This window comes from Entelurus aequoreus, linkage group LG01 (genome assembly GCF_033978785.1).
Source record: "Entelurus aequoreus isolate RoL-2023_Sb linkage group LG01, RoL_Eaeq_v1.1, whole genome shotgun sequence".
Taxonomy (NCBI): domain Eukaryota; kingdom Metazoa; phylum Chordata; class Actinopteri; order Syngnathiformes; family Syngnathidae; genus Entelurus; species Entelurus aequoreus.
Window position 1 is genome coordinate 31490271 of NC_084731.1, and position 22529 is coordinate 31512799.

Below are 22529 nucleotides of genomic sequence, written 5' to 3' on the forward strand. Positions count from 1 at the left end.
GAGTCACCAGCCAGTTGAGCCTCACCATGGATTGTGCAATGACTCGGCTAACTGCTGGCCTGCTGTGCAGTGAGACCGTATTGCTAGCTGCTGGCTGAGGCTCGCAGTAATCCCGCCTCATGGTGGTAGAGGGCGCTAGTGATCCCAGGGATCATTCTTGCGACTACTCGGCTGCAGAATAAGTGACAACAAGCAGCAACAGTTAGCGATCGTTTATTTTTTCCTCTCGCCTGGACTTTTACCATGTAGGATTACATATCTAAAATAAAACAGTTTTCTAAACTGGACTTTCAATCCAAGCAGGAGGTAATAATTAAAGGAAGATCTCCATCGAGACAGAGAGACTTTTAAAACTGAAGAAAGATAAGGAAGACTTCTATAAACAAGTTATCGATGCTTTTGTTCAGAAGGAGCGGCGCATGGACTTCATTTATAAGTAAAGGTAAAACGATAATAACGTATTTTTTTTAATTAAATGTGCTTTTTTGTGTGCTACAGTTTGTATGTGTAAAGTTAAAGTTAAGTTAAAGTACCAATGATTGTCACACACACATTAGGTGTAATGAAATTTGTCCTCTGCATTTGACCCATCCCCTTGTTCACCCCCTGGGAGGTGAGGGGAGCAGTGGGCAGCAGCGGCGCCGCGCCCGGGAATCATTTTTGGTGATTTAACCCCCAATTCCAACCCTTGATGCTGAGTGCCAAGCAGGGAAGAATGCTGGTATGAGCTTTTAAACATAACCCGTTAACTGCTGCCAATCAAATGGTGAATAAGATACTCTTAGGGTTCATATGTTTGTAAATCTGACTGTGATGAAGTCAGTGCCTCACCAGCCATGAACCTCACCACACGTCACTGGTGCACTAGGTATACAAAAGTCTCCCTCAAAGTGCTCCCACAAAGTTAGAAGCACATAGATTGTCCAAAATGTCTTTACAAGATGACGATTTAAGAATCAGAGACAACTGAGGACTTTAAAGTTAAAGTTAAAGTCCCAACGATTGTCACACACACACTGGGTGTGGTGAAATTTGTCCTCTGCATTTGACCCATCCCCATATTCACCCCCTGGGAGGTGAGGGGAGCAGTGAGCAGCAGCGTGCACCGCGCTCGGGAATCATTTGGTGATTTAAACCCCAATTCCAACCCTTGATGCTGAGTGCCAAGCAGGGAGGCAATGGGTCCCATTTTTTGTAGTCTTTGGTATGACTCGGCCGGGGGTTTGAACTCCCAACTTCCCAGTCTCAGGGTGGACACTCTAACCACAAGGCCACTGAGCTGGTGGAGCTTTAGTCCAACCACTCATTCATTCATTCAATGACTAAAGACACCAGTTTTTGTTCACATGAAAAGTGTTCCAGTCAAAGTCATGGGCCCTGCATGAGTCAGTGTTGTTTGTGTGAATCTATAGTATCTGTACACTTTGAGCCACATATTGACGTCAGCAGCCTTGTGTATCTATGTTGACGCCAGTTTGCACAGACTCCGCTAACACAGTTGCAACATAGTTTGACGTGAACGTTGCGGCAACATGGCCACATGCACCATCTAAAGAAATGCTTTGTTTACTTAGTAACAAGCAAAGGCCGCACAGCAAGTGTGACGCTCCAGAGACTTCCAGTCAGATATTCTTCAAAATCAGTAGGGTTCCTGAGGTGAACCCGAGTCATAAGGGCTACACATGTGCTGGTTTGACCCTTGACCTGTTGTCTCAGAGTGACTACAAGGGCCATAGTGACCGTGTTTAAGAGTCTGAGGATGCTTTATGAGTGCTGACATACACCCGGGCTTCTTGTTCATAAAACACAAGTCACTAAGGGCGTTATGTAACTCTTAGTGCCGTTATCATGGCGTGTTCCTGCTATTAAATGTGACACCAAGGCCACCCTTAGCGGGACAAACATCTGTGGACACAAAAACACCTCAAATGTTTACTTTTTAAATAGCTGCGGCTTTATTTTAGTATACAGTACAGGCCAAAAGTTTGGACACCTTCTCATTCAATGTGTTTTCTTTATTTTCACAACTATTGTAGATTGTCACTGAAGGCATCAAAACTATGAATGAACTTAACAAAAAAAAGGTGAAATAACTGAAAACATGTTTTGTATTCTAGTTCCTTCAAAATAGCCACCCTTTGCTCTGATTACTTTTTTTGCACACTCTTGGCATTCTCTCGATGAGCTTCAAGAGGTAGTCATCCATACTTGCCAACCCTCCCGATTTTTCCGGGAGACTCCTGAATTTCAGTGCCCCTCCCGAAAATCTCCCGGGGCAACCATTCTTCCGAATTTCTCACGATTTTCACCCGGACAACAATATTAAGGGTGTGCCGTGATGGCACTGCCTTTAGCGTCCTCTACAACCTGTCGTCGCGTCCGCTTTTTCATCATACAAACAGCGTGCCGGCCCAGTCACATGTTGTATGCTGGTTCTGCAGGCACACGTAAGTGACTGCAAGACATACTTGATCAACAACCATACAGGTCACACTGAGGGTAGCTGTATAAACAACTTTAACACTGTTACAAATATGCGCCACACTGTGAACCGACACCAAACAAGAATGACAAACACATTTCGGGAGAACATCCGCACCGTAACACAACATTAACACAACAGAACAAATACCCAGAATCCCTTGAAGCCTTAACTCTTCCGGGCTACAATATACACCCCCGCTACCACCAAACCCCGCACCCTCCCAACCTCGCCCACCTCAACCCCGTCCCCCCACACCTCAACCCCCCCCCCCCCCCAATCTCCCGAATTCGGAGGTCTCAAGGTTGGCAAGTATGTAGTCACCTGAAATGGTTTTCACTTCACTTTAGAAAACAGCATAGCACTATTACAGCTGCTCTTAAGGTCTTCAATGATTTAATCGAGGCTGTAGACGGCAAGAAATATTGTGTCGCCCTATTTATTGATTTGTCAAAAGCATTTGACACAGTAGACCACAGTCTGTTAATTCAAGCCCTTCATCACGTTGGATTATCTAAAAATGCAGCTGCTTGGTTCACAGACTATCTCTCCAGCAGAACACAATGTGTACAGGTGGCTGGGACCACCTCTTCATTACTGGACATTACCAAGGGCGTTCCACAAGGCTCAGTGCTGGGGCCCATTTTATTTTCTATATACATAAATAATCTTTGTAATAATTTGTCAAATGCAATGTACCATTTTTATGCAGACAACACCATTATTTATTGCTGTTCAACCTCCATCACTCAGGCTTTTGAGTTTTTACAAGCTGCTTTTGATGTCATCCAGGCTCGCTTATTTGATCTTAAATTGGTTTTAAATACAGATAAAAGCAAGGTAATGGTTTTCTCTCATTCAAGGGTGCTACTGGAAAATATTCCAAATATTGTAACATCAAATGGAAACCCTATAGAGCAGGTCTTAAATTACAAGTACTTGAGTTTTACTCTTGATCAGGAGCTTTCATTTAAAGCCCATATTAACAACTTGGTCTCTAAGCTTAGGGTAAAGCTTGGTTTCTTTTTTAGAAATAAAAACTGCTTCTCTCTTAAAGTCAGAAAGAAATTGGTGACAGCAACTATCTTGCCTGTAATTGATTATGGAGACGTGCTTTATTTTAGTGCTTCATCTAAATGCCTCCAGTCCTTGGACACTGTTTTTCATTCAGCACTAAGATTTGTTACTGGCTGTCGTAGTCTCACCCACCATTGTCAACTGTATATGAAGTCAGACTTATCTTCATTGAGTGCACGCAGATACACACATTGGCTGACTTTAATTTATAAGGCTCTTTTAGGTTTAATACCTCCATACTTGTGTACTCTGTTACAAAGAAAAAGCAGCTCTTACGCATTACGTTCTAACAATTTGTATGTTTTAACTGTTCCTCATGTACGGACTGAATTTGGCAAAAGAGCTTTTGGCATTGCTGCCCCTATGGCATGGAATGAATTGCAGACTTAACTGAAACTTACAGAACTACTTCCATTTGGAGCCTTCCGTTCTGTCCTGAGGGACAAACAGCGAGAGACGTTTGCACAGTGCCTGTGTTTTTAAAGATGTAAAGCTCTGTTGTTTTACAGTTCTCTTATGTATTTTAAAATGTAGTTCTTAATGTATTTATTTTGAAACTGCTCTGTGACATGTGCTGTTGACCTCTTGGCCAGGTCACCCTTGTGAAAGAGATCTTGATCTCAATGGGTTTTCTTATCTGGTTAAATAAAGGTTCTAAAAAAAAAAGGTGTGCTTGAAGCTCATCGAGAGAATGCCAAGAGTGTGCAAAGTAGTAATCAGAGCAAAGTGTGGCTATTTTGAACAAACTAGAATATAAAACACATTTTCAGTTATTTCACCTTTTTTTGTTAAGTACATAACTCCAAATGTGTTCATGCATAGTTTTGATGCCTTCAGTGACAATCTACAATATAAATAGTCATGAAAATTTAAAAAAACACATTGAATGAGGAGAAGGTGTGTCCAAACTTTTGGCCTGTACTGTTCATCCTGTCACAGTGGTGCATTGCAATTGTTAGTATGACCCCAGGATGCAGAGACGGTAGGCGACGTACAAATAATAATGTCCTTTGATCATGGAATAGTCAAGCAAAAATGGAAACGCACGCCGTAAAGATAAACCCACTGGATTAGTGATCAGAAGCAGGTGAGCCCCCTGATCACTAATCAAGAGCAGGTGTGGGGAACAGGACTCAGAAACAGTGGTGAAGTCCCTGAAAACCAAAAAACAAGCAGGAAGTGGAAAAAAAAATAAGAGCGCTAGGCAGGGAGAAACACTAAACAGGAAAAACAAAACAAACCCCGCAAAAACTGTCATGCAAATCGTGACACAGCTCTCACATTTCGTCAAATAGTGTCAAAAGACAAATATGAACATTAAAATTAGATATACTTTGGAGTAGTTAACGTACAGCTTATATGGCAGTATAGATTTACCATCCACAGTAAATTACTCAACACCAGTGACGAGCAAGATATTTTTGTCTGACCTAGATCCATGTCTGGGTTTGCACGAGCGCTGCCAGCACCGGGGAGCTACGGTGGATTGGGGGAAACGTGAATTCTAATATATACTGTGACATTGTGAAGCAGAACATCCCTTGCTCTTCTGAAGTTAAAAGAGGGACAACAGCATGCAGCATGTCATGCATTGTCTTCCTAATTGTGACATCGAAGCACAATCTCTGCACATGAAAAACACATTGTTCATAAATCTTGGCTATTAAAATTGTCCCTATAGCATTTTCCGGCCTTTTGGCAAAATAATTATGTCTTGGCTGCAAGATGAAATCCAACATGCAGTGTGACCCTCCTTTGGGAAATTGGGGCCAATGGTACTTTTACTCACTTTTGTGAGATGTTTCTCAACGGAGTGGCTGATGTCAGAATCAGAATCAGAATCAGAAATATTTTAATAACCCCTGAGGGTAAATTAGGATTCAAGAGCAGACAAACATTACAGGGAGACAGAACAGGATCGCTGACGGTTCTGCCAACTTCCGGCGCCCCTTAAAAAAGTTAAGAAACAAGTAAACGCTTGGGAGGGGCGGGGGTGAGAAAAAAAAAATCAGTCTAAGCCTGCGCCCCTTGAGAGGGGGTCCAGACTGAGGCCAAGGAAGAAGAAAAACTCATAGCCATAGCACACATAAACATGTGTGTAAGAGAGAAACATCAAAGAACATTACATACATTAAAAGACCAGCCACTTCTACACAAGTAAAAAAAACAAAAAAAACCATATACACTGCGGTGGCCTCTGCGGTGTTCCACGCCATCGTCTGCTGGGGTGGTGTGAGCATGGCCAGAGACAGGAGCAGACCCAACAAAGCAACCAAGAGAGCCGATTCCACCCTCGGCCGCCCACTAACTCGGCGAGTGTCCAGTCCGCATGGATGAGCGAGGATGCGTCCAAGGAGACCGAGGTGTCCGATACCTGCTCATTCAGCCAAGATACTGTGAAGCTTTGTCCGTCCCGGCGCTCAGCGCCAGCTCCGCAGCTCTGTCTCTTCATCCGCATCTCCTCCAGTCTCTCCAAACGGACTCTGGTGTGGCAGAGACCCAGCAGCTGGTCTCCATGGCCAAAATGCTCCCGGGAGGCAGATCCAGAAGTTCACAAAAAAGCACCACAGAAGTCACGAAAGTGCCACCCCATGTCGCGCAGTCCCAAAGGGTCCCGAACCAAAAGACAAAAAAGCCCCACATGAAAACAAGAGGGATACATCAACCTTTTTGGAGCAAAGGCACTACAGAAAATGTTTAAAAAATGACACTCAGTAGCGTATATAATAATAATAATAATAATAATAATAATAATAATAATAATAATGGATTAGATTTTATATAGTGCTTTTCTATTATTAGATACTCAACGTGCTCACAGAGAAGTGAGAACCCATCATTCATTCACACCTGGTGAATGACTATATTGATATATTGACCATGTATGACAAAATATGACACAATTGCACCAGTAATCCTCAAAGTAGGCCTGCACCACTGATATGGAGAAGTATTACATGGTCACTCTGCCGATCGCGAGATAGCACATTTCTTGTGGAATATAATTATTGGTTTGCAAAAAATATTTTTTAGGCCAATTAGGTAAAATTGCATATTTTCCCACGGCACACCAGACAGTATTTCACGGTGTGCGGCGGAACAGTGGTTGAAAAACACTGACTTAGACAATGGCTGTGTGTTGACTCATGATTACTAGTAAATTTATACTGCTATACGGGGGCTATATGGGGACGGCGTGGCGAAGTTGGTAGAGTGACCGTGCCAGCAATCGGAGGGTCGCTGGTTACTGGGGTTCAATCCCCACCTTCTACCATCCTAGTCATGTCCGTTGTGTCCTTGGGCAAGACACTTCACCCTTGCTCCTGATGGCTGCTGGTTAGCGCCTTGCATGGCAGCTCCCGCCATCAGTGTGTGAATGTGTGTGTGAATGGGTGAATGTGGAAATACTGTCAAAGCGCTTTGAGTACGTTGAAGGTAGAAAAGCGCTATACAAGTATAACCCATTTATACAGGCTGTACACTGTTTACTCTAAGGTACAAACAAGCTTACTGAGCTATTAAAAATGAGCCTTGAATGCTCGCTTAACTGGAAGTTGTTGCAAGCATCTTTTGACAAATACGGAGCATTTAAGGTTAAGTTTTAATAGCTCACCTAAAGGAACATGTTGCGGAAGGCCATTTTTGTGAGTTGTCCAGTGAAAGGTTGTACAAATACTTTCAAGTTAAAATCTTCATGTACTGCTCACATGTCTCAAAAACACAGGCATTTTGCAGATGCTAGTATTGGAGACAGGGTGGAACAGTGGTTAGTGCTTGTACCTCACAGTGAGAAGGTCCTGGGTTCCATTCTCTTTGTGGAGTTTGCATGCGCTCCCTGTAACTGCATAGGTTCTCTCTGGGTACTCCAGTTTCCTACAAAGACATGGACCTGGAGATAGGCGGATTGGCAACACTAAAATTGACCCTAATTTGTTTTTGCGGTGAATTCCTGGCAACCACAGCTGTCAGTAATTTACCGTAAATTCTATAGTTTTTTTGTAAAGAGGTTGTGTTCAGTTCAGTTCAGTTTCAGTTTATTTCGAACATGCATACAATGCAATGTAATTCATCACATATTTCCAGTTGTTTCATTACAGCACGTCCGAAAAGGAGTAGGAAGAAGCAGAGCTTATTTAATCCTACCCCTTTCATACCATAGCAATTTTAATAATTTCCTTGTTCTCTGTAACATAGCAGTAAACAAATAATAAATGAATAATATACCGTATTAAGTAAACCAATATTAAATACATAAATAATCTTTGTCTCAATAAAAATAAAATAAAATAAAAAACAGGTACAAGATGTTCATCATAATTCTTGTTCTGTGTACTTTGTGAACACTTGTAGTTTGAACCATCTCTTAAACTGAATCATATTGGTGCTTTGTTTAAATTATTTGGTTAATCCATTCCATAGTTTAATTCCATACACTGATATGCTAACGAGTGGTAGAAAATGGATGGATGGATGGATATGCTAAAGGTTTTAAGTGTTGTACGAGCATACAAATGTTTTAAATTCGATTTTCCTCTAAGGTTGTATTTCTCCTCTTTTCGTGAGAAGAATTGTTGTACATTCTTGGGTAGCAGGTTATAGTTTGATTTGTAAATAATTTTAGCTGTTTGCAAATGCACCAAATCGTTGAATTTCAATAATTGTGATTCAATAAATAAAGAGTTTGTATGTTCTCTATATCCAACGTTATGTATTATTCTAATTGATATTTTTTGTAACACGGTTAGTGAATGAAGCGCACATTTGTAGTTGTTTCCCCATATTTCTACACAATAACTCAGAAATGGTAACACTAGCGAGCAGTAAAGAACATGAAGTGATTTTTGGTCTTGAACATGTTTTGCTTTATTCACTATTGACGTGTTTCTTGCTACTTTATGTTGTATTTTTTTTACATGGTTAACAGTATATCAGTTTTTTCCATTGTAATTTACTGTGAGCAAAAACAGTTAACTGTAAAATGAACAGACGTCAACATCAACATAACGTAATGTTCTATACATCGTGACTGTATGTTTTTACGGTGAATTCCTGGCAACCACAGCTGCCAGTGTTTTACCGTGAATTTGACAGATTTTGGTAACACTTTAGTATGGGGAACATATTCTACATACCCCGTTTCCATATGAGTTAGGAAATTGTGTTAGATGTAAATATAAACGGAATACAATGATTTGCAAATCATTTTCAACCCATATTCAATTGAATGCACTACAAAGACAAGATATTTGATGTTCAAATTCATAAACTTTATTTTTTTTTGCAAATAATAATTAACTTAGAATTTCATGGCTGCAACACGTGCCAAAGTAGTTGGGAAAGGGCATGTTCGCCACTGTGTTACATGGCCTTTTCTTTTAACAACACTCAATAAACAATTGGGAACTGAGGAAACTAATTGTTGAAGCTTTGAAAGTGGAATTCTTTCCCATTCTTGTTTTATGTAGAGCTTCAGTCGTTCAACAGTCCGGGGTCTCCGCTGTCGTATTTTACGCTTCATAATGCGCCACACATTTTCGATGGGAGACAGGTCTGGACTGCAGGCGGGCCAGGAAAGTACCCGCACTCTTTTTTTACGAAGCCACGCTGTTGTAACACGTGCTGAATGTGGCTTTGCATTGTCTTGCTGAAATAAGCAGGGGCGTCCATGAAAAAGACGGCGCTTAGATGGCAGCATATGTTGTTCCAAAACCTGTATGTAGCTTTCAGCATTAATGGTGCCTTCACAGATGTGTAAGTTACCCATGCCTTGGGCACTAATGCACCCCCATACCATCACAAATGCTGGCTTTTCAACTTTGCGTCGATAACAGTCTGGATGGTTCGCTTCCCCTTTGGTCCGGATGACACGATGTCGAATATTTCCAAAAACAATTTGAAATGTGGACTCGTCAGACCACAGAACACTTTTCCACTTTGCATGAGTCCATCTTAGATGATCTCGGGCCCAGAGAAGCCGGCGGCGTTTCTGGATGTTGTTGATAAACGGCTTTCGCTTTGCATAGTAGAGTTTTAACTTGCACTTACAGATGTAGCGACGAACTGTATGTAGGGACAGTGGTTTTCTGAAGTGTTCCTGAGCCCATGTGGTGATATCCTTTAGAGATTGATGTCGGTTTTTGATACAGTGCCGTCTGAGGGATCGAAGGTCACGGTCATTCAATGTTGGTTTCCGGCCATGCCGCTTACGTGCAGTGATTTCTCCAGATTCTCTGAACCTTTTGATGATATTATGGACCGTAGATGTTGAAATCCCTAAATTTCTTGCAATTGCACTTTGAGAAATGTTGTTCTTAAACTGTTTGACTATTTGCTCACGCAGTTGTGGACAAAGGGGTGTACCTTTCTTGTGAAAGACTGAGCATTTTTTGGGAAGCTGTTTTTATACCCAATCAAGGCACCCACCTGTTCCTAATTAGCTGTGCAGGCTGTGGGATGTTCCAAATAAGTGTTTGATGAGGATTCCTCAACTTTATCAGTATTTATTGCCACCTTTCCCAACTTCTTTGTCACATGTTGCTGGCATCAAATTCTAAAGTCATTGATTATTTGCAAAAAAAAAAAAAATGTTTAGGGGCGGCGTGGCGAAGTTGGTAGAGTGGCCGTGCCAGCAATCGGAGTGTTGCTGGTTACTGGGGTTCAATTCTCACCTTCTACCATCCTAGTCACGTCCGTTGTGTCCTTGGGCAAGACACTTCACCCTTGCTCCTGATGGCTGCTGGTTAGCGCCTTGCATGGCAGCTCCCGCCATCAGTGTGTGAATGTGTGTGTGAATGGGTGAATGTGGAAATACTGTCAAAGCGCTTTGAGTACCTTGAAGGTAGAAAAGCGCTATACAAGTATAACCCATTTATCATTTATCAGTTTGAACATCAAATATGTTGTCTTTGTAGCATATTCAACTGAATATGGGTTGAAAATGATTTGCAAATCATTGTATTCCGTTTATATTTACATCTAACACAATTTCCCAACTCATATGGAAACGGGGTTTGTAAGTAACAAAGACTTAATTTAGAGTTATTTGGACACTAGGGGAACATATAAGGGTTAGGGTTAGGCTTAGGTATACTAAAAAGCAATAATTCTGAGGTTATTGAGGGAAGACTCTAAGTTAATGGCTTACTGGTTGTATAATAAGGCCATGCAGAATAAAGCATTAATACGTACTTAATAATGACTATTTAAGAGCCAATATGTTACTAATTTGCATGTTAAACAACTAATTAATGGTGAATATGTTCCCCATACTAAAGTGTTACCCAGATTTTTTTTACAGTGAAACGTGAGGCTTTTAATCTCTGTATTCACATACTGTATCTTTCGACAGTCACTCACTCACACTCATTTCCACAAACTTGTCTTTTGACCCGAGCATGGCGAGCCTCCGGCAGGCAGCCAATGAGGGTCCATCAAGGCGCTCCTGAGGGACTCAAAAGCCTAAACTTACATCAGCCGCAAAGTGGGTCAAAGTTCAAATGCAAGTTCTGCGAGTGATTGCCTCTCGGGGACTTTTTCTGCTTGTTGTGGGATGTTTTTATCTGGCCCGTAATCACTGCAGATAAGATGACAAATAATCAATCGACTGTAAAGAGCAGAAGACATCGACATTTTCACTATTAAGTCATCAGAGTACAGAGAGAACCGGTTCTGCATTACGTTCCCGACGCTTAATTAATGATTCACCTGCAATGCACGCATGCTGCACATGACGAACAACAGGTCCATGAGCACACACCTCTCCCTCCTCTCGGTGGGACATCCCAGAGGATAAAAGGAGTGCACCCCACTGGCAGCGGACAAGCCTCCACTGATAATCTCACGCTCAGCGCCGAGCAACACCAACAAGTGAGGTCTGTCTTCATGATGATGCATGCACGCAGATCTGAATCACACCTTATCTTTTTCCTTCTCTCTTCTCTAGACCTCCTCTCCTGTCTTCTCTTCTCTTGCCGCCATGCCTCCTGAGCTGCAGTCCCAAAACCCGAGCAGCCCGCGGGTCCTGCAGGGCGATCTGAGCGCCCTCAGCCCGGCCGTCAGGGAGTTCGTGGAGGCCAACGTGCTCCTGTGCCAGCCGGACTCCTTGCACATCTGCGACGGCTCCGACGAAGAGAACCGGACCATCCTGTCCCAGCTGGAGGAGCAGGGGCTGATCAAGAAGCTCCCCAAGTATGAAAACTGGTAGGTGGAACACAGCATCATGGAAGGTTAGGTTGTTAGTCAGACGTCAGCTGCTGTTAGCAACAATCGAACTGGAAGCAAACCAGTCCGTCCAGTCTCAGCAGAACCTTCATGAAAATAAATATATGGACTAACATGTTGGGACTTCACACATTCAAACTTGCAGTTCGATGCTTCAGTGATGATGTCCCAACACTTTTGTTCAAGTCCACCATCTTAGCCTGATGATCGTGCTCACTGTTTCTTCTTCGTCTTTTTCTACCTCCTGCAGCTGGCTGGCCAGGACCGACCCTAAGGACGTGGCCCGTGTGGAGAGCAGGACAGTGATTGTGACCACAGAGCAGCGGGACACGGTACCCACACCCCTGGGGGGCGGAGTCAGCCAGCTGGGCCGCTGGATGTCGCCAGAGGAGTTTGACAAAGCGTCGGCCCAGAGATTCCCCGGATGCATGAAAGGTAGCGCAGAAACCCTGAACTTCGAATAGTTTCAAAGAAAACACTGGCATGATGTTTGGATCTGTTCCTGGCAGGTCCTTTGAAGTATGTAGTCGTTCAGTAAGGACCTGATCTACTAAAGGTTTGCGTGTATTAAAACACATCCAAACTTGATAGCATACACATAAGCTAAACAATTTAGGAATGCAGCTCTTAAATTAGTAAAATGGCAAGCGTACTATATTTACCGTATTTTTCAGACCATAGGGCGCACCAGATTATAAGGCACACTGCCGATGAGCGGGTCTATTCAGGTCTATTTTCATACAAAAGGCGCATCGGATTATAAGGCGTATTGAAGGTGTCATATTATGATTTTTTTCCTCAATTTAAAACACTTCCTTGTGGTCTACATAACATGTAATGGTGGTTCTTTGGTGAAAACGTTGCACAGATTATGTTTTACAGATTATCTTCTAGCCGCTTTCTGACAGTCTCTTCAGTATGTGCCGTTTTGTGGACGGTCTTATTTACGTGGCTCCATTTTTCGGCAGCGTCTTCTCCCCGTCATCTTTGTTGTAGCGGTGTAGCGTGCAAGGACGGGAGTGGAAGAAGTGTCAAAATATGGAGCTAACTGTTTTAATGACATTCAGACTTTACTTAAATCAATAACGCAGCAGCATCTTCTCATCCGTGGCTCACTAGTGCAACAACAACGCCGGAAATGTGTCCCGTGAAAAACCGTCCGACCGGAACTCTCTAATAACTAAAGTTCCGTGGGTGAATTATGTAAACCCAATACACCTGTAGTTTTTAGCGCTTCCATCGCGAGTCTACTCACAGATGTAAGTTAGAACTTTACACTACTTTGTATTAGAAATGGCAACAGCGAAGGATGAAGATAGAGAAAAAGAACAAGCTTATTGACTACGGTGTCGGCTCAGAATACAATAGCGGACCTGCGCAAATTTTCAGTACTTATGCAGATCCCAAATACACATCAGCAGGTACCAGACAGTAAGAAAAGTTGGTTTTGCACAATATTGCAAAATAAAACGCCAGATAATATGTCTGCTAATATGTGCAATTTTGCGGTCCTTATACATGCACCATAATAATACCCATATGTTGCAGCACAGTACATCTGACTACGGTAGCTGTAATGCTCCGACAATCCATCAAGTGGTGTGGCTTTATAGCTTACTAAAGTCGTTCTAAAACATTTTGACAGATTTTTGAGCGCCGTGTGTAATGTTCTGTATTCTCAATGGAACATTTAAAGTTTTGGTGTTGTTTACTGACGTCATCTTGCAGTCTACACGTATCTTATCTACTGGTCACACTTATTGTTACACTATGTACCAAATAAAGTAGCTACGAGATCGGTAAACCGAGCCAGAATAATTCCGTACATTAGGCGCACCGGGTTATAAGGCTGATTTTTGAGAAAATAAAAGGATTTTAATTGCGCCTTGTAGTCCGGAAAATACCGTAGTGTTTAGGTCTTCGTGTACATTCAGAAAATATGCAGAGTATTAGAATGCTCACAATACTTGGAGGAGACCCAATTATAATCAATTAGCACTCATACCTGTTTTGTGGCCACTGTTATGCATCTCTACTTAGGACATTTGGAACGTACTGTACGTGCAAACTGACACAGTAATACACAAATGGCTGCAGTTATTGGCAAAAACACAGGTTGTGCGATCTCCCGGAGCGCACCTTTGCCGTGCTAAAAAATAGGTGCCGTTACCCAGATTGCGCTTCGTTATTACAGAAAAGGTGGCACAGATTATAGTTGTGTGCGGGTTCAACTAGGCAAAACACCACAGTCCTGATTTACTATGATCCAAATACCGTATAAAAAGCATGTACTAACTATAAAACTGCTTGGACTATAAGTGTAAAAGTGGTGCAAGCCGCCCTATTAAAACAATAATGTTGTACAAACTACTGCCTGTCACCATGGAAATACTCATTTACCTCCACATTCATCATATGCTATAAAGGTGCAACCTTTGCTGTTTCATTATATTGTGGAGCATGCAGCACACCCAACCTTTTCTGGGCGATATACTGTAGAAGTGCGATCTAGACAACAGAACCTATATTTAGCACCGAGAGGTGATGGTTTGTCTAGAATGATTAAAAAATGTATGCAAGAATGCATGAAAAGTTTTTACAGATACAGATATTTTAATAATGTATTCCCTATATAAAAAAAAAAAGGAAGTAGACAAAAAAAGGAATCAATTGAATTTGTTTAAATCAGCCCCTTAAGTCAGCCAACACCTCTACATCTATAAAAGGATATTGCTAAATAGACAATATGTGTATCATTTGTTTAAATCATGACAGTCCAAATATGTTGACACATACACAGACTGAGGATTCTCTCTCCATCATCTGTCTTTGTAGCGTGATCGCCTCCTTTTCCTCCTCCCCAAGTTGTGCCTAACTGTGTCAGTTTGCATGCACATTTCAAATGTGCTAAATAAACAGCGATCACAAAGCCCTTTTAGTCTTGATAAATCACACTGCGAGCCTAAATAAATGTATTTCCCTCCCGGTATTGTTAGTGTTCTAATCATCAGCATATATTCTTTGTATAAATCATAGGTCCGCCAGCGTCCAAAATCAGGCCCGCGGGAAGTCCCAAGTATAAAAAATAGAAAAGAAAAAAAAAAATTTTTTAAATAATAATAATTCTGTCTTTTCTTATCCACTTTGTACCGCTTGCTACTCACGGTGTCTCCTAGCCACTCAGGCAAATCATATTGTCTAAAAATGCATTTATATATATATATATATATATAAATGCATATATATATATAGATATATATAATAATAATGGATTAGATTTTATATCGTGCTTTTCTATTGTTAGATACTCAAAGCGCTCACAGAGAAGTGGGAACCCATCATTCATTCACACCTGGTGGTGGTAAGCTACATTTGTAGCCACAGCTGCCCTGGGGTAGACTGACGGAAGCGAGGCTGCCAGTTTGCGCCTACGGCCCCTTCGACCACCACCTACCATTCATTCATCATTCATTTCACCGGGGGCAAAGGGTGAAGTGTCCTGCCCAAGGACACAACGGCAGCGATTTTTTGGATGGTAAGAGGCGGGGAGCGAACCTGCAACCCTCAGGTTTCTGGCACGGTTGCTCTACCCACTACGCCACGCCGTCCCGTATATATATATATATATATATATATATATATATATATATATATATATATATATACACATGTCTAATATATATATATATATATATATATATATATATATATATATATATATATATATATATATATATATATATATATATATATATATATATATATATATATATATATATATATATATATATATATATACACACATATACAGCCCGGCCCCCGGCCAAATTGTTTTAACCCAATGCGACCCCTGAGTCAAAAAGTTTGGGGACCCCTGGTATAAATGAAGGAGTCTTTAGTAGGATTGGAGCATGCTAAAGTGAATGTGGAGGTTAATGAGTGTCTCCATGGTCACAGCCGGTATAGCACATGCAAAGTCTTCATGCCGGATTCTCACTGTAGACCATGGGGGACAGAGCTTTTGAAGCTGCCGCTCCCCGTTTGTGGAACACCCTTCCTGAACACCCTTCCTGAACACCCCAGGACCCCACAGATAGTGGATGCTTTTAAAGACCGGCTAAAAACCTACCTTTTTAAAAAAGCACATAGCTATTTTTAAATAATACAAATCAAATATATTTTTATTATTATTTTTGCACTTGTTATCAATTGTACATACAGTTTTAGTAGATCACTTTCAACACACCCACTAACACAATTTTATAGTTTGCACACGCTATTTAGCCTGTGTTATTTAGGATCTTAGTCGATCTGGTCCTTTGTGCTGTATATTCTGTTTCGACAATAATGAGCTGACCACACGATTGTCTTCTCAGGTCGCACCATGTACGTCATTCCCTTCAGCATGGGTCCAGTCGGGTCCGCCCTCTCCAAGATCGGAGTGGAGCTGACGGACTCGCCGTACGTGGTGGCCAGCATGAGGGTGATGACCCGTATGGGAAAAGCGGTTCTGGCCGCACTCGGGAGCAGCGAGTTCGTCCGCTGTTTGCATTCTGTCGGCTGTCCGCTGCCGCTAAAAAGTACGTCACTGTCTCTTTGAGCACCGCCCATCAGTACCGTAACTGCAGCTAATCCGTGGTCGGTGATTTTCAACCTCCGCAAACTGCAGTTTGTTCTTGGGCCGATGTTAAATTCCAGCAAACATTTATGGTCTTCAGAACCTCTAGTCAACAACTGGCCTTGCAACCCCGAGCAGACCCTCATCGCCCACATCCCAGAGTGCAAACAGATTGTCTCCTTCGGGAGTGGCTATGGCGGAAACTCCCTGCTGGGGAAGAAGTGCTTCGCCCTGCGCATCGCCTCGCGCCTCGCCAAGGAAGAAGGCTGGCTGGCCGAACACATGCTGGTAAGACAATGGACCGTGCCATTGTTGGAGGAGTAGAACTCCTTGCGTCGTTAACTGTGTCGTTTTCTGATCAGATCCTGGGTATCACCAGCCCTGCGGGGCAGAAGAAGTATATGGCGGCGGCCTTCCCAAGCGCCTGTGGGAAGACCAACCTGGCCATGTTGTGTCCAACGCTGCCAGGCTGGAAGGTGGAGTGCGTCGGGGACGACATCGCCTGGATGAAGTTTGACCAACAAGGTGAGGACACTGGGCCCCATTCAGCAATAAGTTCCTAACTTCTCCTCCTATCTTTCTTCCTAAGTGATTTCCTAAGAGGAGTCCATTCAAATTCATGACGTGTTCTTAAACGGCCAAATTGTTCCCACCTGCTGAATGCGAAAGGGTTAGCGCGTGCATGTCTATCATAATTTGCATATAAACACTTCCTTATTTCCCCAATATGCATACGTAAACACCCTTAATTCCGTAATTTGCATAGGTAAACGCCCTTAATTCCCCATATAAGGGCACAATTCCAAACATTAAACATACAGAGAAAACACAAACAGATTACAGAAGAGAAATTCGTAGTATCCCGCGGGAGGAATACCTAATGTCAAAACGTAAGTTTAAGAAAGGGGGACTTCTGAGGTAGCCTGAAGCGTTCAAATAAATATTTGTCTCTTCGGGCAAATAGGTCAACATGGTCGTGAAATATGCGCTCCCTCTCCAGGGCACGATCTGCGGCATCTTGCAGTAGCAGCAAAAGCATTGCCATTGTGTGAGTTGAGTTGCAACAGGGTGTGAGAGGCATGTTGGTCTTTTTAAAGAGTCACCAATCACTAAATCAACGCCCCGGTAATTGATGATTGTGTGTGTGTGTGTGTGTGTGTGTGTGTGTGTGTGTGTGTGTGTGTGTGTGTGTGTGTGTGTGTGTGTGTGTGCACGGTATTTATAAATGTTTATATATTGCTCATTTTGCTATATGTCTGTCTATCTATGATATTAAAGGCCTACTGAAACCCACTACTACCGACCACGCAGTCTGATAGTTTATATATCAATGATGAAATCTTAACATTGCAACACATGCCAATACGGCCGGGTTAGATTACTAAAGTGCAATTTTAAATTTTGCGCGAAATATCCTGCTGAAAACGTCTCGGTATGATGACGCCTGCGCGTGACGTCACAGATTGTAGAGGACATTTTGGGACAGCATTGTGGCCAGCTGTTAAGTCGTCTGTTTTCATCGCAAAATTCCACAGTATTCTGGACATCTGTGTTGGTGAATCTTTTGCAATTTGTTCAATGAACAATGGAGACAGCAAAGAAGTAAGCTGTAGGTGGGAAGCGGTGTATTTCGGCCGGCTGCAGCAACACAAACACAGCCGATGTTTCATTGTTTACATTCCCGAAAGATGACAGTCAAGATTTACCATTGGCCTGTGGAGAACTGGGACAACAGAGACTCTTACCAGGAGGACTTTGAGTTGGATACGCAGACGCGATACCGTGAGTACGCAGCTGCGGCTTCCAAACATTTGATCGCTTGCCCGTACGTGCGTGCCGCTATGTGCATGTCACGTACGTAACTTTGGGGACTTTGGGGAAATATATGGGCTGTATGAACTTTGGGGAGTTGAACGGTAATTTGGGCTGTGGGATTGAGTGTGTTGTGCGGGTGTTTGATTTGTATTGGCGGGTTCTATGGACGGGAGGGGGGAGGTGTTTGTTATGCGGGATTAATTTGTGGCATAAGCCTGGTTGTGTTGTGGCTAATAGAGTATATATATGTCTTGTGTTTATTTACTGTTTTAGTCATTCCCAGCTGAATATCAGGTCCCACCCGCCTCTCACAGCATCTTCCCTATCTGAATCGCTTCCACTGCCCTCTAGTCCTTCACTCTCACTTTCCTCATCCATGAATCTTTCATCCTCGCTCAAATTAATGGGGAAATCGTCGCTTTCTCGGTCCGAATCGCTCTCGCTGCTGGTGGCCATGATTGTAAACAATGTGCAGATGTGAGGAGCTTCACAACCGGTGACGTCACGCGCATATCGTCTGCTACTTCCGGTACAGGCAAAGCTTTTTTATCAGCGACCAAAAGTTGCGAACTTTATCGTCGATGTTTTCTACTAAATACTTTCAGCAAAAATATGGCAATATCGCGAAATGATCAAGTATGACACATAGAATGGACCTGCTATCTCCGTTTAAATAAGAAAATCGCATTTCAGTAGGCCTTTAATGTAACATTAGACAATAGAAGTAAGGGAACTTGTCACACTTAAGAACAAATAGGCCACCATAAGAGGGCTCTGGAGCACTCGTAGATTTTGTTCTTACCTACGAACAAATCCCAGCTATAAGAAAACATTGGTGAATACAAAAATCTCCTTAAAAACTTCGTAAGTGGGCCTAAGAACAAATTTTGTTCTCAAAAACGGTTGCTGAATGGGGCCCAATCAGAGGACCGCCAGCCGTAAAGACCTTACCTTAACCCTCTACTTCACGCCAGGCAACCTGCGCGCCATCAATCCAGAGAACGGCTTTTTCGGCGTGGCGCCCGGCACTTCGGCCAAAACGAACCCAAACGCCATGGCGACCATCGCCAAGAACACCATCTTTACCAACGTGGCAGAGACCAGTGATGGCGGCGTGCACTGGGAGGGTATGGACGAGGAGCTGGAGGAGGGCGTCAGCGTCACTTCCTGGAAGAACCAACCGTGGAAGCCAGAAGACGGTGAGATTTATTGATATCATATTAGTCAGATTTTTAGATGTGTAGCAAAGCCTGTTATAGAGAGTAAAATAAAGGAATGTCAACCTTGGTGTTCTCTGCAGGTGAACCTTGTGCACACCCCAACTCTCGTTTCTGCACGCCGGCCGATCAGTGCCCCATCATAGACCCCCTGTGGGAATCACCTGAAGGGGTTCCGATCGAGGCCATCATCTTTGGGGGGCGGCGGCCTGAAGGTGAGCGGCACAGAACAAACAAATGATCCCGAAAGGTGCATGGAAATAACTCCATTCTTCTTCTTCAGGTGTGCCGCTAGTCTTTGAAGCCTTCAGTTGGCAACATGGAGTTTTTGTTGGCGCCGCCATGAGGTCTGAGGCCACCGCTGCAGCTGAACACAAAGGTTAGTGTCTTGTTGAGGTCATGTGACTTCTTCTTTTTCTCTTTCTCCTTTGCTTTTTCCTTTCTCTCTTTTCCCTTCTTCTCATGTTGTCTTATTTATCTTCTGCTTTTGCCCTTCTTTGTCATCTCCTTCCTGTTTGTCTTCTCATTTTTCTTCTTTTCATTTGTTTTCTTTTTCTCCTTCTCTTCTCTTTTTTCTACTTATTTTCTCCTACTTCTTTTTCTTTTTCTCCACCTTGCTCTCCTTTTTTCTTCACCTTTTCCTTTTTCCACTTTTTCGCTTTCTATTGTCTCTGTTTTTCCTGCTTTTTCTCCGTCTCTTTTTTCTTATTTTTATTGTCTTTTCCCCTTTCCTTCTTCTATCCTCCTTCTTTTTTGCCTCCTTGCCCTCATTCTTTTTTCTCCTTCTATTTCATCTTCTCCTTCACCTTTGCCTTCTCATTTCTCTCTTTCTCCTTATTTTCTTCTCCTTCACTATATATTCATCTTTTTTCTGCGCCTCCTCTCTTTCTTTTTCTTCTACGTCTCCATTTCATTCTTTTCATTCGTTTTCTTCTTTCCCTGCTTTTCTCTTCTTTTTTTGTTCTCCTTCTCTTTTGTTTTCTTTATTATCTTTCTATTTTTTCTTTTCCTCCTTTTTTCATCAAATCTGTTTTCTTCTTCCTCAGTTTCTCTTTCTCCTTCATTGTCATCTCCTTCTCCTTTTCTTCTTCTCATTTGCTTTCTCCTTTTATCCTATATCTTCTTTCTCCTTCTCCTATCCTACCTCTTTTTCGCCTCTTCCTCTCCTTCAGCTTCGCTTTCTCTCTGTCTTCTCCTTTGTTCATTAGTTTTCCCCTTATCCTTTCCTATGACTTCTATTTTTTCTACTTTTCCTATTCTACCTTTTTCTTTTTCCTTCTTCCTTTCCCATTTGTATTCACCCCCCCCCTCCTTCACTTTTTACTTCTTCTACTCCCTCTTGTCCTTCATCTCCTTATTCTTCTCCTCTTTCACATTGTCATTCTTTACTTTTTCTTCTCCTTCTGTATATTCTTCTCCTACCTCTCTTTTTAATTTTTGTGTAAGGACAGTGTGCATGATACATTATTCACCAGGAATCAATGGGTGCAGCACATTCCCAGCTGTAGTCTTTAATTTAACACCACCTAACATTGAATAAACATGAAAAAAACAAATGATAGAACTACTAAAAACAACAAAATGGCGTCTTAGAAAGCGACATCTCCTCTATGCTGGCATAGAAAGCCGAACAACAACATGTAGATAAATGTGAGCACTAACACCTCATCTCACAGGTGTTTTCTTCTCCTTCATCCAGGCAAGGTGATCATGCACGACCCGTTCGCCATGCGCCCGTTCTTCGGCTACAACTTCGGCCAGTACCTCTCTCACTGGCTCAGCATGGCAGAGCGTCCTGGCGCCAAGCTCCCCAAGATCTTCCACGTCAACTGGTTCCGCAAGAGTCCCTCAGCCGGCTTTCTCTGGCCCGGTTTCGGCGAAAACATCCGCGTTCTGGACTGGATGTTTCGGCGGTTGAACGGCCAGGCCGGCGCCATGCCGTCCGCAGTGGGCTACCTGCCGTGCCCACACTCCCTGAACCTGCAGGGTCTGAGCGTGGACCTGGATCAGCTCTTCGCTCTGGATCAGGACTTCTGGCAGAAAGAGGTGGAGGAGGTGGAGAAGTACTTCAGCACGCAGGTGAACGACGACCTGCCTGGCGAGGTGGCGAGGCAGCTGCAGCTCCTCCAGCAGAGGGTCAAGCAGATGTGAAAAAAAAAGGTTACTGGAAAAACTCCATTCTTGTTTTTCTTTGACATGCTGGAATGTCCCATTTACAGCGATTTAAAGCTCACTGTAAATGTCACTAATTCAAGGTGAACAATTCAAATATATTAGTGTTAGCATTCAATGCTAACTGCAAGCGTTCCATTCATCTCTGTGCTGTTGCAGTGTGCGTGCTTATTTGATGCAATTGTATTTTGTTTAATTGGTTATACTTGATAACTTATTGCCAACGAAAAGCACCGTTTCTATATTTTTTGCTTTAATTTATTTTTATGTGTTATGTAGTCCAATCTAAGCCCCGCCCCTAAAAGGGCAATCAACAGTGCACATATTTTAACATACTTCTGTTGCTTATTTTCTCATGTTGTATACGTTCCATTGATGGCTCTTGTTTAAACGTTTAAGTATTTCAATAAACATTTTGAAGAAAAAAAAAGAGGTTGGGCTTTAAATGTGTACTAAAGGAAGAGCCTAAATGCTAAGATGGTTTCTTAACTAAAACATCCATCCATCCATCTTCTTCCGCTTATCCGAGGTCGGGTCGCGGGGGAAGCAGCTTAAGCAGAGAAGCCTGGACTGCCCTGTCCCCAGCCACTTCGTCCAGCTCCTCCCGGGGGATCCCGAGGCGTTCCCAGGCCAGCCAAGAGACATAGTCTTCCCAACGTGTCCTGGGTCTTCCCCGTGCCCTAAACACCTCCCGAGGGAGGCGTTCGGGTGGCATCCTGACCAGATGCCCGAACCACCTCATCTGGCTCCTCTCGATGTGGAGGAGCAGCGGCTTTACTTTGAGCTCCCCCCGGATGGCAGAGCTTCTCACCCTATCTCTAAGGGAGAGCCCCGCCACCCAGCGAGGAAACTCATTTCGGTCGCTCATACCCGTGATCTTGTCCTTTCGGTCATAACCCAAATTTCATGACCATAGGTGAAGATGGGA

At 42.9% G+C, this 22529-nt stretch overlaps 1 protein-coding gene across 1 annotated transcript; it reads left to right on the forward strand.

The window, feature by feature from the left end:
• Positions 1-11382: 11382 nt before the first annotated feature.
• pck1 (phosphoenolpyruvate carboxykinase 1 (soluble)) lies at positions 11383-22009 on the forward strand. The gene is made up of 10 exons (XM_062047681.1): positions 11383-11425; positions 11502-11758; positions 12030-12214; positions 16156-16359; positions 16498-16685; positions 16760-16922; positions 19187-19411; positions 19513-19644; positions 19713-19808; positions 21129-22009. Exons 2-10 carry the CDS (start codon positions 11535-11537, stop codon positions 21578-21580), a joined length of 1869 nt encoding a protein of 622 aa, XP_061903665.1. The 5' UTR covers positions 11383-11425; positions 11502-11534; the 3' UTR covers positions 21581-22009.
• The last annotated feature ends 520 nt before the right edge of the window (positions 22010-22529 follow it).